The sequence below is a fragment of the Poecilia mexicana genome, unplaced genomic scaffold (assembly GCF_051168715.1).
Source record: "Poecilia mexicana isolate PSO_F unplaced genomic scaffold, ASM5116871v1 scaffold_21, whole genome shotgun sequence".
NCBI classification, from domain to species: domain Eukaryota; kingdom Metazoa; phylum Chordata; class Actinopteri; order Cyprinodontiformes; family Poeciliidae; genus Poecilia; species Poecilia mexicana.
Genome location: NW_028263390.1, coordinates 21464322 through 21479640, shown reverse-complemented (window position 1 = coordinate 21479640; position 15319 = coordinate 21464322). Strand labels below are relative to the sequence as shown.

At 37.1% G+C, this 15319-nt stretch overlaps 1 protein-coding gene across 1 annotated transcript in view; it reads left to right on the top strand.

Annotated features, from left to right (window-relative positions):
• The window catches only part of ift172 (intraflagellar transport 172), a 37041-nt gene that overhangs the window by 18509 nt on the left and 3213 nt on the right, over positions 1-15319 (top strand). Inside the window, exons 26-46 of the mRNA XM_014986029.2 lie at positions 769-858; positions 985-1082; positions 1175-1310; positions 3427-3543; positions 4178-4320; positions 4440-4533; positions 4853-4917; positions 5642-5822; positions 5902-6011; positions 6840-6969; positions 8701-8799; positions 9290-9399; positions 9487-9550; positions 10310-10396; positions 11033-11149; positions 11260-11370; positions 11459-11578; positions 12642-12737; positions 12930-12989; positions 13889-13981; positions 15032-15185. Coding sequence (XP_014841515.2) covers positions 769-858; positions 985-1082; positions 1175-1310; positions 3427-3543; positions 4178-4320; positions 4440-4533; positions 4853-4917; positions 5642-5822; positions 5902-6011; positions 6840-6969; positions 8701-8799; positions 9290-9399; positions 9487-9550; positions 10310-10396; positions 11033-11149; positions 11260-11370; positions 11459-11578; positions 12642-12737; positions 12930-12989; positions 13889-13981; positions 15032-15185 — 2275 coding nt within the window. The remainder of the gene's footprint in view (positions 1-768; positions 859-984; positions 1083-1174; positions 1311-3426; positions 3544-4177; positions 4321-4439; positions 4534-4852; positions 4918-5641; positions 5823-5901; positions 6012-6839; positions 6970-8700; positions 8800-9289; positions 9400-9486; positions 9551-10309; positions 10397-11032; positions 11150-11259; positions 11371-11458; positions 11579-12641; positions 12738-12929; positions 12990-13888; positions 13982-15031; positions 15186-15319) is intronic.

Genomic DNA, 15319 nt, shown 5'->3' with positions numbered 1-15319 from the left:
CCATCATCCATCCATCCATCCAACATCATCCATCCATCCAACCATCATCCAACCATCATCCATCCATCCATCCATCCATCCAACCATCATCCATCCATCCATCCATCCATCATCCAACCATCATCCAACCATCATCCATCCATCCATCCAACCACCATCCATCCATCATCCATCCATCCATCCATCATCCATCCATCCATCCATCCATCCATCTATCCATCATCCAACAATCATCCATCCATCCAACCACCATCCATCCATCCATCCATTCATCCATCATCCATCATCCATCCAACCACCATCCATCCAACCATCATCCATCCATCATCCATCCATCATCCATCCAACCATCATCCATCCATCATCCATCCAACCATCATCCAACCATCATCCATCCATCATCCAACCATCATCCATCCATCCATCCAACCACCATCCATCATCCATCCATCCATCCAACCATCATCCATCCAACCACCATCCATCCATCATCCATCCATCCATCCATCAGCCATCCATCCATCCATCCATCCATCCATCATCCAACCATCATCCATCCAACCATCCATCCATCATCCATCCATCCATCATCCATCCAACCATCCATCCATCATCATCCATCCATCCAACCATCATCCATCCAACCATCATCCATCCATACATCCAACCATCCAACCATCCATCCATCTTTTTATTTTCCATCATCCATCATGTTATTTTTCTCCATCCTTCCATCTGATGGATGTGTTTTTCCTTTGTTGCCTGTAGGTGGCGCAGCAGCTGTTTGTGAAGGGCGGTCACATTAAAGATGCAGTTGACATGTTCACCACAGCGGGGCGCTGGGAGGAAGCTCACAAGGTCAGTGACAAACCACTGAAGAAGCAAAGTTAGTTTTATTTATTCATTTCATCAGAATGCCAGTTTTTTAAAGATTTTCTCCAGAATGTGACGGATTTATTTGCTGCTGCTGTTAAATGTGTGCAGCTGGCTGTGCAGTGCATGACGGAGGAGGAGGTTGGCAGTCTGTACATCAGCAGGGCTCAGCAGCTGGAGGAGGACGGGAAGCTAAAGGAGGCTGAAAGGTGATCAAACTCAAGCTGCCACCTTTCATCTTTATCAAAACTGCATGAAAAAGAAACAAACATACCAAAACTTTTTTTCGTTTACCCTGCAGGCTTTTTTCCACCTTGGATCGGCCTGACCTCACCGTCGCCATGTACAAGAAGAACCGGATGTTTGATGATGTAATTCGTGTCGTGGGCAAACATCACCCTGACCTGCTGACGGAGACCCACCTCCACCTGGCCAAGGTGCAGCAGATGGAAAAACTCCTCTGTGAAGGAATCAGTCCACCTCATTCTCTGCAAAAACACAAAATCTCACCAAGTGTTTTTGTCTAGTTTGTAGTGCAAATATTTTAGTACATCTGAAGTAAGAAAACTAACATACAAGTAACTTTTCAGCAAGATTTAGGAGCTTGTTTTAAGTCACTAAATACTTAAAATTTATTCAAAAGTTCTAGTTATAAGTGAAATAATATTCCATTGGAACTAGTACTTATATTTTTTTTCATTCAATAATAAATATGAATATTTTATGTAACAACTAACAGAAATCATGAATAAAAGGGAGCAGAAAAAAGTATAAACTTATATTATCTGGCACCTATTAACGTATTTCAACTACACAAAAAATTCACAAAACCTCAGCTGATTCAATGCCGTTTCGCTTCGTCATAATAATTTTAGAATTCCTTTTAAGTTGAAGATTTAGATTGTTATATCTGTAAAGATTGTGCCTTTAATAAAAAGGCATGTTTCTGAAAATGTTAGTTTCTTTAATTCATAATTGATCTCTCATTTTACAAATATAAAAACATATTAAGGAATTATTTACTTAATTATTGGCTCCCATTTCTTGCTAAAAAGTTACTTATAATTTTGTTCTGTTTTATTTAAAGTCTATGAAGATATTTCCATTTGAAACTAGACCAAAAGAACTTGGTAAGATTTTGTGTTTTTGCAGTTTTAGTGAAACACAAGCAGAAACTAAGACCAGTTATTTTCATGTTGTGTAAACCAGGCGTGTCCAAAGTGTGGTGCAGGGGCCATCTGTGGCCCTTGAACTGAGTCTGTGTGGCCCCCAACTGCAGTTCAAAACTGATGCAAATTTGTCCCATCTAGCAGTTGTTGATGCAGATGGAGACTTTTTATTTGTGATGAGGGTAAAAATATTGCCAAAATAATTTTTTTACAAAAGAAAATGTTAAATACAACACAAACTATTTGTCTTTTTAATACCAGACTTTTACAGTAAATAGAAGTTTGTTTATCTAGAGCAGGGGTCACCAACTCCAGGGCCACCATCCTGTAACTTTTAGATGCGTCTCTGCTCAAACACACCTGATCAAATAAGCTGCTCGTTTCCAGCCTATTGCAGAGAGGAATGAATGCTGGTGAGGGAATTCAGACATTTTGGAGCAGAGGTGAATCTAAAAGTTACAGGATGGCCCTGGAGGACTGGGGTTGGTGACCCCTGCTCTAGAGAGTTTTACTGTCTCTATTTATTTACTAAATTAGAAGCAGTAAATATTGGCAAATGTTTTGAAAGAAAGTGACTCAAATCCTGTTCTTATAACTAAATATAATAAACCAAAAACCAGATGACTTTCTTCTAATACAGCAAATGTCAGATTTCAGTTTTTTAGTTTATTTTTTTATATTTTCTTGGCCTCTAAGTTGGACACATGCTGCTCAGGTAAATTGTTGGTTTTTTTGTCGTTGACTACATTGCCTGTCATGATGACTGTAGTCGCTGAAAAGAACGTTAGTGAATTTCACAGTAAATGGGCTGCAACTCTGGAATATTCCCTCATGAATTATCTAACACAGACTACTGAACCTTTAAATTAAGATCAACTCTCAAAGGCCTCAAATCCCAAATCTACAATACATTTAACACAGAATGAAAACATGAAGAAAAATGCTTGTTAATCTGTTTTTATTTCAGCAATAAATTAGTTTTAGACTGATTTCTGCACATGTAATAATGCATCTAATTTAAATGGAACAAATAATCACAAAGGTTTTCCCAAGTGGCAACACAGAAAATAATAATCTTTTCATAGTCATGTTAGCTGCACAGCTACATACATGAATGATTACAATGGCAGTTTTTTTTTTGCATATTATAAATGTATCTAAAAATGTTTAATACTTCTTTTTTTATCTTGTTTTAAAGTGAAATTGTAAGAGCTTTAAATAATCGTTGCAGATTATGATTTATTTTCATTTTTTTCTGTGTCCCAGATTTGAGCAGGGATGCAGATGGGTAATAATTCATGCTAAGCTTTAAGTTGTGAAGCTTTTCTGTGTTTGATGTTTAACTCATGCTGGTAAATATGTTTCTTTTTTATTTACTTTGCAGGAGCTGGAAGCCGAGTCCCGGTTCTCAGAAGCAGAGTATCACTTAATGGAGGCGGAGGAGTGGAAGGCAGCAGTCCATATGTACAGAGTCCATGACATGTGGGAGGACGCATACAGGGTAAAAACATCACATTACATGTTACTTTTTCATTGTTACTAAACTGAATACGTTGTTACATTTATTTTTAACCTGACCCAAAACATATTAGGTCTGCAGCTGAATTTATGTTTACTTTCCAGAATTCAGAAGTAACTTTTAGGAAACTTCGGTTTTATTCACATCGCTTTAATCCAACATCATCAAGACAACAGATATACTGGGTCAATGTTCCATTTATTTGGCAACTCTATAAAATAAATAAAAGCAACAAAACAACAAGGCTAACACTTAACACTTAACATTTTCTGTTTAAAAAGATATTAACTTTCCATTTTTCATCTCAACTCAATTACAAAATGTGTCCAAATTAGGACCATTTTTCAGTCACACAAAATTATTCCAACAGCCACAAATGTCCCCTGAACCGCAATTTAGACATAAATAAGAGAAAATATTAAAATAGATACGTGGAAAGGTGAATGTGTCCAAATAGGACTAAATTGTTAAAGTATTGGTAATACAATAATTATGTTGTCTCAAACTAATTTACAACTTTCATGTTTTTTCTCTCGTATCATCAGCTGCAAATTCCCTAATATATGTATGAGCTTTGCTCTGATTTCTACATAAATATCCCTGTGACCTGCGTCAGGTGGCAAAGAGCCATGGAGGTGCTGCTGCCCAGAAACAGGTGGCCTTCCTGTGGGCCAAGAGTCTGGGCGGAGAGGCCGCTGTCAAGCTGCTCAACAAGTTTGGCATGCTGGACTACGCCATCGAGGCTGCTGCTAATAAGTTGTGAGCATCATCATCATCATTATCTGCTTATCAACAGAGATTACTGTTGGATTTATCAGTTTACTGCTTAGATACATGTCTACAAAGTGTTACTTACTGATTTTTCCTCTAACTTTTAGTGAATTTGACTTTGCCTTTGACTTGGCTCGCCTGTCTTACAAAGAAAAGATTCCTGAGATCCACCTGAAGCATGCCATATACCTGGAGGACGAGGTAAATTGGCCACCTGTCTCATTTATCTAAGCCGCCATCACAGTGGGAAAGATTTTGTTTACAAGCTTGATGCGATTATGAAGCGACGTTCAACGCTTTGTAACGAGGCCCGGCTCATTAAAACCGGGATTTTTCTTTATTAGGCGAAGGAGGAAGTCAGTTCCCATCTGAATGAAGTTCCAACAGTCTGACATGCTTCCCTTATTACCATTGTTGTAAATTTGATCAGTCACTAATGCAGCAGACATTATTACCTGCGACTGTCAGCTCATACTTTCTGCTAATCCTTAATTCTGACATGTTTCATTTTGAAAACCAGGGAAGGTTTCCTGAGGCGGAAGTTGAGTTCATCAAAGCAGGAAAACCAAAGGAAGCCGTGTTCATGTGAGTGCTGGAGGAAGAGATTGTTTTTTTTTCTTTAAAACTCTTTTTAGCTAAATTTAACTTGCTAACTTTCTAAACTGCTATTCCAAAGTATTTGTGGACATTTTCTAAGAACTTCACAAATCGCATTATTTTCACTTTCCATCCATTTTAGAATAAATTTCAAACTTTTATTTGTTTTTCCCGTTATTTATGTGACTTATTGAGCTCCATTATTATGGAAGTCCTGAACATCATTTTACATTGATGTAACTTTTTTTCCTCAGAATTTTGAATTTTATTTTCTCAGAATTTGTTTTTTCTCAGAATTTGTTTTTCTCACAATTCTGACTCTTGATTTTAAAAGATTAATTCTGGTAAATTCTAAGAAAAAGTCAGAATTACTTTCTTTTTAGTGACCCTATTCCCTTTCCATAGAAATCTGCCTTCATTTGATTGCTAAAATATTGTTTAAACATACAATGATTATTTTCAAGGTTCTATGTACGGTTCACATAAAGCTTTAAGGCGGGCCGGATTTGGCCCACGGGCCTTGAGTTTGACACCTGTGAATTAAATGAAAGTCAGGATTTCTAATTTAAAATATTCTGCCAGGAGTTCAAATTACACATTTATTTAAATTACTCTCCAGATTAGTGCATAAATATGGGGGAATAGTTAATTTGTCTCTTATTTTATATTTAAAAGTTTGTCTAATTTGACGTTTTGTCCAAACCTGTCCCAGGTATGTCCACAACAAGGACTGGGCCGACGCTCAGCGAGTGGCCGAGAGCTACGACCCGGACAGCGTCTCTGAGGTTCTGGTCGGCCAGGCCCGGTTCTGCTTCGAGGAGAAGGATTTCCTGAAGGCCGAGGCGTTCCTGCTGCGAGCGCAGAGGCCTGAACTGGCCGTTAAGTTTTATAAGGTGATGGTTTTTAATTTTTATTGTTTTATGTGCCTCATTGAGGTCGGTTGTTTTTATTTCTTCCATGTGTGTTTGACAGGATGCAGACATGTGGAGCGATGCGTTTCGGATCTGTAAGGAGTATCTGCCTAGCAAGCTCTCCGTTCTGCAGGAGGACTACGAGAGGGAAGCCTCCAAGAAGGGGAGCCGGTAAAGTTAATTTAGCCCTGATGATCTTCTAAAATGTTTATACTTCCATTTGAGTCTTTACTGCTACTAAAAAAGCCCAAGCGCCAAAAAAAAAATCACCTGGCTGTTTCTGTAGGGATGCAGTAATCCACTTTTTTCACTTTCAGTACCAATATCTGAAGTTTTTGTATCGATCAACACAGAAAAGCTGTGCAGAATTGATTTAGTGTAAATGTTGAGTTGGGAGATATGGCCAGCAGCAGCTTATTTGGATTTAAAATAAAATAAGGCAGATCTGCAGACTAAAATCTGGTTATTTAAAAATTATTTTGTGCAAAAGATGTAGTGAACATGTTTTATATAACCCACACACCTAACCTGTCTGAGGAATCATAATTGGTCACCTTTAAACAACCTCAAATCACAACAAACCCAATGATTTTGCAGCCTTTCCTCTGAAGCTCACCAAATGAATCCTTCCACAAACGGTTAGATGCTTTATTTAAAAATCTCTCGTGTTTTTCCCCTGAAACTAAAACTTCCAACAGCTCGTTAGCAAGCAAACCAGCAGCATGCAGCTCTCATCTTCCCCCCGATGCTTTAATGGCTCGTGGGAGAAAAGATCAAAAGTTGCCAGTGGAGACGAAAGAAAGTGAGGGAAAAAAACGCAAAATTATTCCTGAAGAGTTTACGGCTGCAAGCCCCATTTTTTCATTAGGGAGCGCTGCAGAGCTGCTGCAGAGGGGTGGGTTAGTAATCAGTGTTAATTTTTTTTAATTTACGGTAGTCGTTTTTGGAAATAAAAGGAAGGATTTCCTGAAGCGTGTAATCCTGAATGTTTGTGCTTAGGGGTGTGGATGGTTTGCTGGAGCAGGCCAAGGAGTGGGAGGAGTCCGGAGAATATTCCCGCGCCGTCGACTGTTACCTGAAGGTGAAGGACGAGTCCAACCTCACCGTGATGGAAAAGTGCTGGATGAAGGTAGAAGTCCCACAAAATACATTCAATTCTCTGTCTGGAGAAGAAGATCCAACCAATCTGAATGTTTAACTCCATACCAAGTTTTTATCTCTCCACTCTATCCATGCACTTTGTAACAGCGCCCCCGGAGGCTGGATGAATGAATGGATGGTTAAATGTTCACTGTTATTATTTGTTCTTGTTTATTTTTTTCTTTGTGTCGCGCTCCAATTGAAGAGTTCTGCTTTTAACTAATAGTTTAGATTTAATTTCACCATTCAGTCTGTTACAGTCTTTTGGAAAGTCACATTTTGGCTTCGTAATATTTGCCAAGATATGACTTTTACCTTCCAAAAGTTCTCCAAATCAATCAGGCTGTGAGGACATTTTATATCTGCAAAAAGTTTAAACATTATTTTGAATGTTATCTTTCTTTTCCATCACAAAATCAATCCCTTTTTGAGAGGCACTGTACTTGTAAAAACCAGAAGCGCTTGTGACTGAAAATTGGCACAAACTGATTGAAGAGATCTTCTTTTTTTATGCCACAGAAGCAGATTGCCAAGACTTCTGTCTCTCTCATTTTTGTTCTTTTCCCTGGGTGGAAACAGAAAATCCATCCAAATCTGTGATGAAATCTTTGCTTTAGGTAAACTGCTGAATAATAAACGGTGGAGCGTGTTTTATTTGTGGAGAATGTTTCTGTTTCTGAGGCTTTCGACGCTCTGCAGCCTAAAGCACCAGATTATGTGTGGATGACATTTAAAGTTTATATTATCCATTTCTAGTTAACATCTATAGTTACTGCATAGTGTACATTATGCAGAAGAGAGAAATTTCACAAGATTAATTATTAACTAGAGTGTACAAACTCAAAAAAATGCCATTTGCAGGAAGAACAACATATGCAGAACAGTAATTAAGCCAAAACTGTTGAGAAAATATAGATATTTTGTATTTATTAAAAAAGAACAATACTTCTTTGTAAATATGTTTTGGTCAAAACTCCTTAAGTTTTTTGCAGTTTTATTGCATTTTAGCCAATAAAATGTTTACTTTTATTTATTTTTATTTCCCAACAGGTGTTTACTTTTCTGATTTTTTTACATTTATACTATAATTATTAAGAGATGCGCTATAAGTCTTCACACTCCTGGTTGTGTGAAGATAAACATCTGGCTCTGTGTGTTATTGACCTGAGGCCTGCAGAGACGAGATCATTTGAAATTTGGATGTTTGCTGTGAAAGGAAAGGTCGAGGCGATCAATAGGTTTGTTTCCGCTGGGATTTTTATTAACCCAGAAACCGTAGCATCAACCCGGGGGACGAGTCGGGAGTTACAACCGTTTGCTGATTGAACTCTGGGCCTCCTGCTGAGGCTTTAGCAAAGGTCAAAGGGTCGGAAAAATCAATGCTGGGATTAAAGCTGGACATCAGCGTTTATACTAACTATTATCAAAACTGAACCTTCAGAGTCACATAAAGACGGTTACAAAATCAGCCTTCTATCAGCTGGAGAATATTTCCAGGATTAAAGGACTAACGTCGCAGCATGTAGAGAAACTCGTCCATCTTTAGTTGCATTGATTCCAGCAACAGCAGTGAAGGCGTTTCATTAGTTCCAAATAAGCAAATATATTAAATTTATGTTTTGCTGTTAAAGTGTTGTTCTTCATGTTTTTTCTTTTTGTCACTAGGTCTAAAACTCCAGTTCACGTGAATGTTGCATTTTGTTCGTTTGTTTGTTTCCAGGCAGCAGAACTTTCCATCAAGTTCCTGAGTGGGAACCGAGCCACAGAGGTGGTTCAGGTCGTCGGGCCGCGACTCACACAGCTGAGGAAGTTCAACGCTGTGAGTGAGCGTCTTAACGCGAAGCAACTAAAAAAATTAATGCAGTAAAGATGAAAAATAATGATTTTTATCACACTTTTGGGTTTTTCTTTAAACTCTCATTGCTCCAAAAATAATCATGGATAAAAAACAATGTTATTCATTTTTGATCTGGTGAAGACTGAAACACCCACATCAAAAATATTCCACTCTGCATTTTGTTTTTAGAAAAATTTTGGATTTTTGGACAAAGCAGGCATAAAAGATTTAAGAAATCTTTTATACTTTATATCTGTGGAAAGGTCTGAAACCGTTAAAGAAAATGGAAAGGAATTAATATTAAATTTTTACTTTAGTTTTACAAGGTGTATCATTTTGGGATACACCTTGGGACAATTTAATTATAAATAGTGCATAGTCAATTTAAACATCCCTCAAAGGTTAAAAAACAACGCTGTCTGCCTTTTAAGCTCTGATCTCACTCGTATCTCTTTGTGTTTTGTTTTGTAAGGCTGCTGAACTTTACCTCAACATGGACCTCATCAAAGAGGCGATCGACACCTTCATTAATGGCGAAGAGTGGAATAAAGCCAAGAGAGTCGCCAAAGAGTTGGAGCCGAGGTTAAAAACACACCTGCCTCTTTTCTAAACCCAAAAACAGGAAAGTTTTGTCACTTTACCTTCTTAACTTCTGGCTCTTTTTCATAGATATGAAAACTACGTGGACCAGAAGTACAAGGAGCATCTTAAAAACCAAGGCAGAGTGGAGTCTGTAAGCATCTCTCTGCTTTTCCTGCTGAATTAACCTTAAAATTAACCCAAAAACATTAAATTATAGGAAAACAATGTGCAGATAGTTGCCATATTTCCCAGTAATTGAATGTAAATATTGAAAAGAAATGGAAGAACGAATATTTAAGCTTTTCTTGAAAACAAACTCTTATGACAGATAATTTCTAAAATTTCAAACCATTTCCCTACAACTCTGCTCATCAAACACTTTTAAAGGTGAACCTTTATGCTGGGCAATACAAAACATGTTCATGACATTTTTTACACAAAATCATAGTGCCATAAACTCAACATTTACACTCACATGTGAAAATGGCTACAAACAGATGAGCAGTTATACTACCGTACAGCTTTGAAAAGCAAAATGGAGCCTCCTGCACAACCAACAAGATGCAGCAAGTGGATAGTAAGTCAGCAACAAAACACTTGTCTTTTCCAGCAGCCATTGTGCAGCGGTAAAACCAGTTGATCAAATGTGTTGGAGCTCTGCTTGGGTTGCTGGTGTCCATGGAATGTCACTTGGCAATTGGGAGGTTTTTGAAACGGCTCATTTTCCAGACACCAACAAAACATGAACTTATTGCCATTTTAAGCAGTTGGCCTGTTTTTAGAATCAGTAGAGCCCCAAGCGCAGAAAACATGCAAAAAGTGAATTTTACATCATAGGTCCACTCAGTTTAAAGTTTGATGCTGTGTGCTTCCCGGACGTGACGAGCTGTTGTTGTGACTCTGTGCTCAGCTGGTCAGTGTGGACGTCATGGCGGCTCTAGATCTGTACGCAGAGAAAGGCCAGTGGGAGAAATGTCTGGAAACGGCTTCCAAGCAGGTACAAAGACAGACTTCCTGTTTAATCTGTAGATGTACCTAAGGCTTGAACTCTGTGTTTCATAGTTAAACTGATGTTAAAGTTAATAAAGTTACATCAGGCTGACTTCTGTTTTCTTGATTTTTCTGAGGTGTTTGTTACTTTAATAGACACAAAGACAGTTGACCTGAGCAGCTTCTTGTGTTCAAGGATTAAAATAAGCCCATATCTACTGTTGAGCTCCCCATGGCAGAGAAATGTTTCAGTGTTTCTGACATGTTTCTTTGTCGTCAAAAGTAAAAAAAATAATCACTTTTAAAAGTCAGATCATTTCCAAAAGGTGAAAATATTTGATTTTTTAAACTCAGAAATTTTCATGTTTTTTTCTAGATAATTTCTGAGATGAATGTAATCATTTCTATGTTTTTCTGTTTGCACCTTTTTGACTTTTCAAAACTAGGTACTGTCCTTGTATCTCCTCAAAAACATAATCTCAACATTTCTGAGGGGTTTTTTTGCATAAATTTGCTCCTTTTTGTTTTGTTTCTATAAAGGCCCCAATACACCATCATAGATGTCGTACAGTAAAACCCTTTGATCATAAACAAGTTTTAGTTTTTCTGTGCTCTTCCTCACTGATTTGTTTGTTTTTGCCAGAACTTTAAGATCCTCCATAAGTATGTGGCTCTTTACGCGACTCATCTCATCAAGGAGGAAGAGGCTGTGAAAGCGCTGCAGCTCTACACGCAGCACGGAGCGCCACCAAACCCACAAGTAAAACATACTCAAGAACCTTTAATGTGTTTTACCAGAGTTACCTTGTTCTACTTGTGATGTTGTTTTATTTAATTCAGGATAGTTAGACTTCTTTTCTTTCCTATAAGAACTTCAACATTTATAAACGTCTGTTTCTGGACCTGATCAACCGCTCCAACACTGCCGGACCCGAGTCCTACCGCATGTGGGCCGACCTGCGAAACTTCCTGCTGGAGCTGGTGAATCCCAACACAAGGAAGGGGAAGCTTTTCCATTTCTGACATGACAGCAGTGAAACATGCGATGTCTCTGTGGTTTCGGTTTCAGTGTGAGAACTTGACCAAGTCGGCTGAGGCCAACTCTCCAGCTCATGAAGATTTTGAGCAGATGCTGCTGATCGCTCACTACTTGGCGGCGCGATCCGCCGCTAAAGGAGTCGAGCAGCTGGTAAACTTTAAATCTGACATAAATACAGAATGTTTCAGTTGGTAGGTATGGGGTGGCATTTGTAAAGTTACGCAGTCAAAAATTAATCGCAATATTTTGGGTGATTCAGCCTGTCATAAAAACACAGGGGTTAATTTTCCAAGTCATATTTTCATCAAGTTATTCTAAATGTCAGTTTCAAATGAAATACTTCATTTATTATTTAGCTCAGAGCTAAATGTCCAGTTTGAAGCTAAATATTTAGTTAGCTTTTGTAATGTGCAAATTTACTTGCCAGTAAGCGGAAGTGGATTACCAAAATAAAAGCTGGTTCATGTGAACTTCTTTGTAAAATCATGAAATGGATCGTATCATGTCATCCCTTTTATCATCATTTCTTTTCCTAAAATAAAGCTAGCTCAAAGCTACATGTTTAGCTAGCTCAGAGCTAAATAGTAAGCTTACTGACTAAGCATGCAAACTAAATATTTAGCTACAAACTAAATATTTTGCTTGCTAACTAAATATTTAGGTTGAAGCTAAATATTGAGTTTGCTAGCTAGATATTTTAGTGTGAAGATAAATATTTAACCTGCTAACTAAATATTTAGCTAGCTCGGAGCTAAATAGCTAGCTTGCTCACTAAGATTGCAAACTAAATATTTAGCTACAAACAAAATATTTAACATGCAAATTAAATATTTGTTTTGAAGCTGAATATTTAATAAGAAACTAAATATTTAGCTTGCTAACTAGATATTTAGTTTGGAGCTAAATATTTAATTTGCTAGACATTTAGCTTTTTCAGAACAATATAGTTAGCTCGCTAAGCTTCCTAACTAAATATTTGAAAAATGAGCTGCATTTTTTTCTATTATTTCAGGCTAAATAACCCAAATTGTTGCTGTTTGTTTTTGACTGTGTAACTTTACAAACGTCACCTGTAACATGGTGACTGATGTCTGTCTTCTGCAGGAATTGAATAAGTTAATCTTCAAACAATGCAGTTTTTACTCATAAAAGCATCTGTTGTTCAAATGCTGCTTTCACTGACGCTCTTTCTTCTGTTTATTTGCATTTTCAGATGAGCATAGCAGCGAAGGTTTCTGTGTCTTTGCTGCGTTACACAGAGCTGATTCGTGCAGATAAAGCTTTCTATGAAGCTGGCCTCGCCTGCAAGGTTTGTCCATCTGGAAATATTACAAACCTATTTGAATGTTATTTAAATATTTAGCTGAAAAGAACAATATTATGAACGATATTAAAACTCCTTTTGGGCTCCACGTTTACCAGTGATTAAATTGCAAAACGTTTTTTGTCAATAACTTTGTTTTATCTTCATCTTTAAATGCTGAATATGTGTATTTGTCAGGCTGTTGGCTGGGAGAACATGGCATTTATCTTTTTCAACCACTTTGTGGACTTATGTGATGTAAGTATATTTATATCATCTCTCTTTGACCGAACATTTAAATTTGATTCCTCAGTGTTTTGACTATTCTCTTGCAAATGTACGACAAAAAGCAAAAAAGTATCCGTTTGTAGTTGCAAATTTATTCTTTCACCAAATTTATGATTTTTCAGATAACTTTTATTTTTTTGTACTACATTTTTCTTTCCATTTAAACATTTATTTTGAACATGAGAAAAACAACAAACATAGATAAATGAATAAAATAAACAAAACAAAGTAAGCAACAATCAAAACTCTCAAATAAAAAGTAATGTCAACATAACATGTCCAAAAGGGAGAAAGAAAAATATATCAACTTTGAAATTCCTACCCTAAGTTCCCAACTTGTTAATTTTTTTTTTATCTTTAGTGAGGCTAACTTTACTGGTAAAAACATTACAAAAATTGTAATATAATATATTTGTATCAGGAGAAAGTCAATAATTGTCTGAGATTAATGTTCTGTAAAGCTGTAAATGTGTCACAGATTAATGAAAAACATGACAGCCTTTCGGTATGACTGGTAATTTTCTCCTTTTTAAAATTTCTGACTTAAACCATGGAGGAAATGATGCTCTTCTCATCAATGAAAACATTTTTTTGCCACTTTTTTCTTGAAATTGCTGTGGGATTATAACTTTGTTGGAAGTTCAGTTGTCTTTCCCTGTTAGATTTTTGGGTTCTATTGATTTTTTTCTTAAAAATATATTATTTCCAAACATCATAAATGATTTATTTTTACATTAATCCTATTTTCTGAGATTATTTTACCAGCTTTCTTCCAGCTCCATTTATCTTCATCACTTTTTCGTCTTTGCTTTCTAAAACTAGTCACTGAGAAGTAAATGTATTTATTCTGTTTTCCTCGCTTCCTGCAGGCGCTGGACGACGGCCGCGCTCCGGATCACTCCGACTTCCTGGACACAGACATTCCCTTCGAAGTCCCGCTTCCCACCAAACTCTGTGTGACCGTAAGAAAGTCATCTCCTCCCACTCAGCTCAGATCCACGCTGAAATTACGGCCTGATAGATGGAGACAATATCGATGTCGTGCCGCAAATCAGATCTGATGGAGTTAGTGTCACATTCCTCCCTGGTCTTGTTAATAAATGAGAATAGATGCGGCTCGCGTGGATTTATGAAATCATTAGTGTCGCTGTCAGCCGAACGTTGGCTGTTGGATTGATCCATTTCATCACTTTTTGGTTTTTAACCACAGACTCAGGAGGCACGAAAGATGAGAGATGATGATGGACGAACTGATTGTAGCGAAAACTGAAACCTCTGAAGGCAGAATTTATCACATTTTTGCTCATCTTTTGTTGAAACTAGAATTTGTTTTTTTAAGTTGTATATTTAAGGATATAAGGATGTTTAAAGACGTTATATTCACTAGATTTAAATTTGTTTATATTTGTAATGCACTACAATATTTTATGTTTTCATTTTTTACTATGTTCTTTTTCCTACCATAATCCATCCTGCTAAAGCAATGGCTGCTTTTGCTTTCTGGGCCATGGTCAGTTTTAAAAACGGACTAAATTTCCGCCAAAAAACTGTGATGCTTTGAAATTAATTTCAGAAATTTTCAAGGAAAAACAAGGAAACTCAAAAGTTGTAATTTTTTCTAGAAAATTCCTCCGATTAATCTCAAAATTTATGTTTTTTCTCACAAATTTTTAATTCCTCTCACACCGAAATATCCAAACTTTTTCTAGAAAATTTTTTAGACTAATCTCAAAATTTCAGAGTTATTTCTTGCAATTTTTTTACTTTTTAAACTCCAGAAATTTCCAAATTTGCTGTGGAAATGTTTTTAAATTAATTTCAAAATTTCTGGGGGGGTTTTCTCGTAAATCTTCGACTTTTCATTCTTCAATATAATTTCTTGAAAATTTCTGAGATTAATCTGAAAGTGTTTGAGTTTTTTTCTAGCAATCTTTTGACTTTTCGAACTACAACGTCTCTTACGCTTAAGGGTTTTACAGCCATGCTTGTTTTATTTTTCGTATCGATGGCAGGACGCCCAGCTGGAGCAGATCCGTGACTGGGTTCTGATGGTGTCCGTGGAAAACCGGCTGGAACAGGTTCTGCCTCGGGATGAAAGGGACACGTACGAAGCGTCGCTGGTGGCCGCCAACACCGGCCTTCGCTCGCTGCCGTGTGTCCTCACCGGTAACGCACCGTGACATGTTTAACATGATTTATAGTCTGAAAACTCAGATATTTGAAGTTAAGAAAGAAATAGGAAAAATGGGAAGCGTTTTTAGCCTCTGTGAGGCAAAAACCAAAAAATACAGAAGAGGACT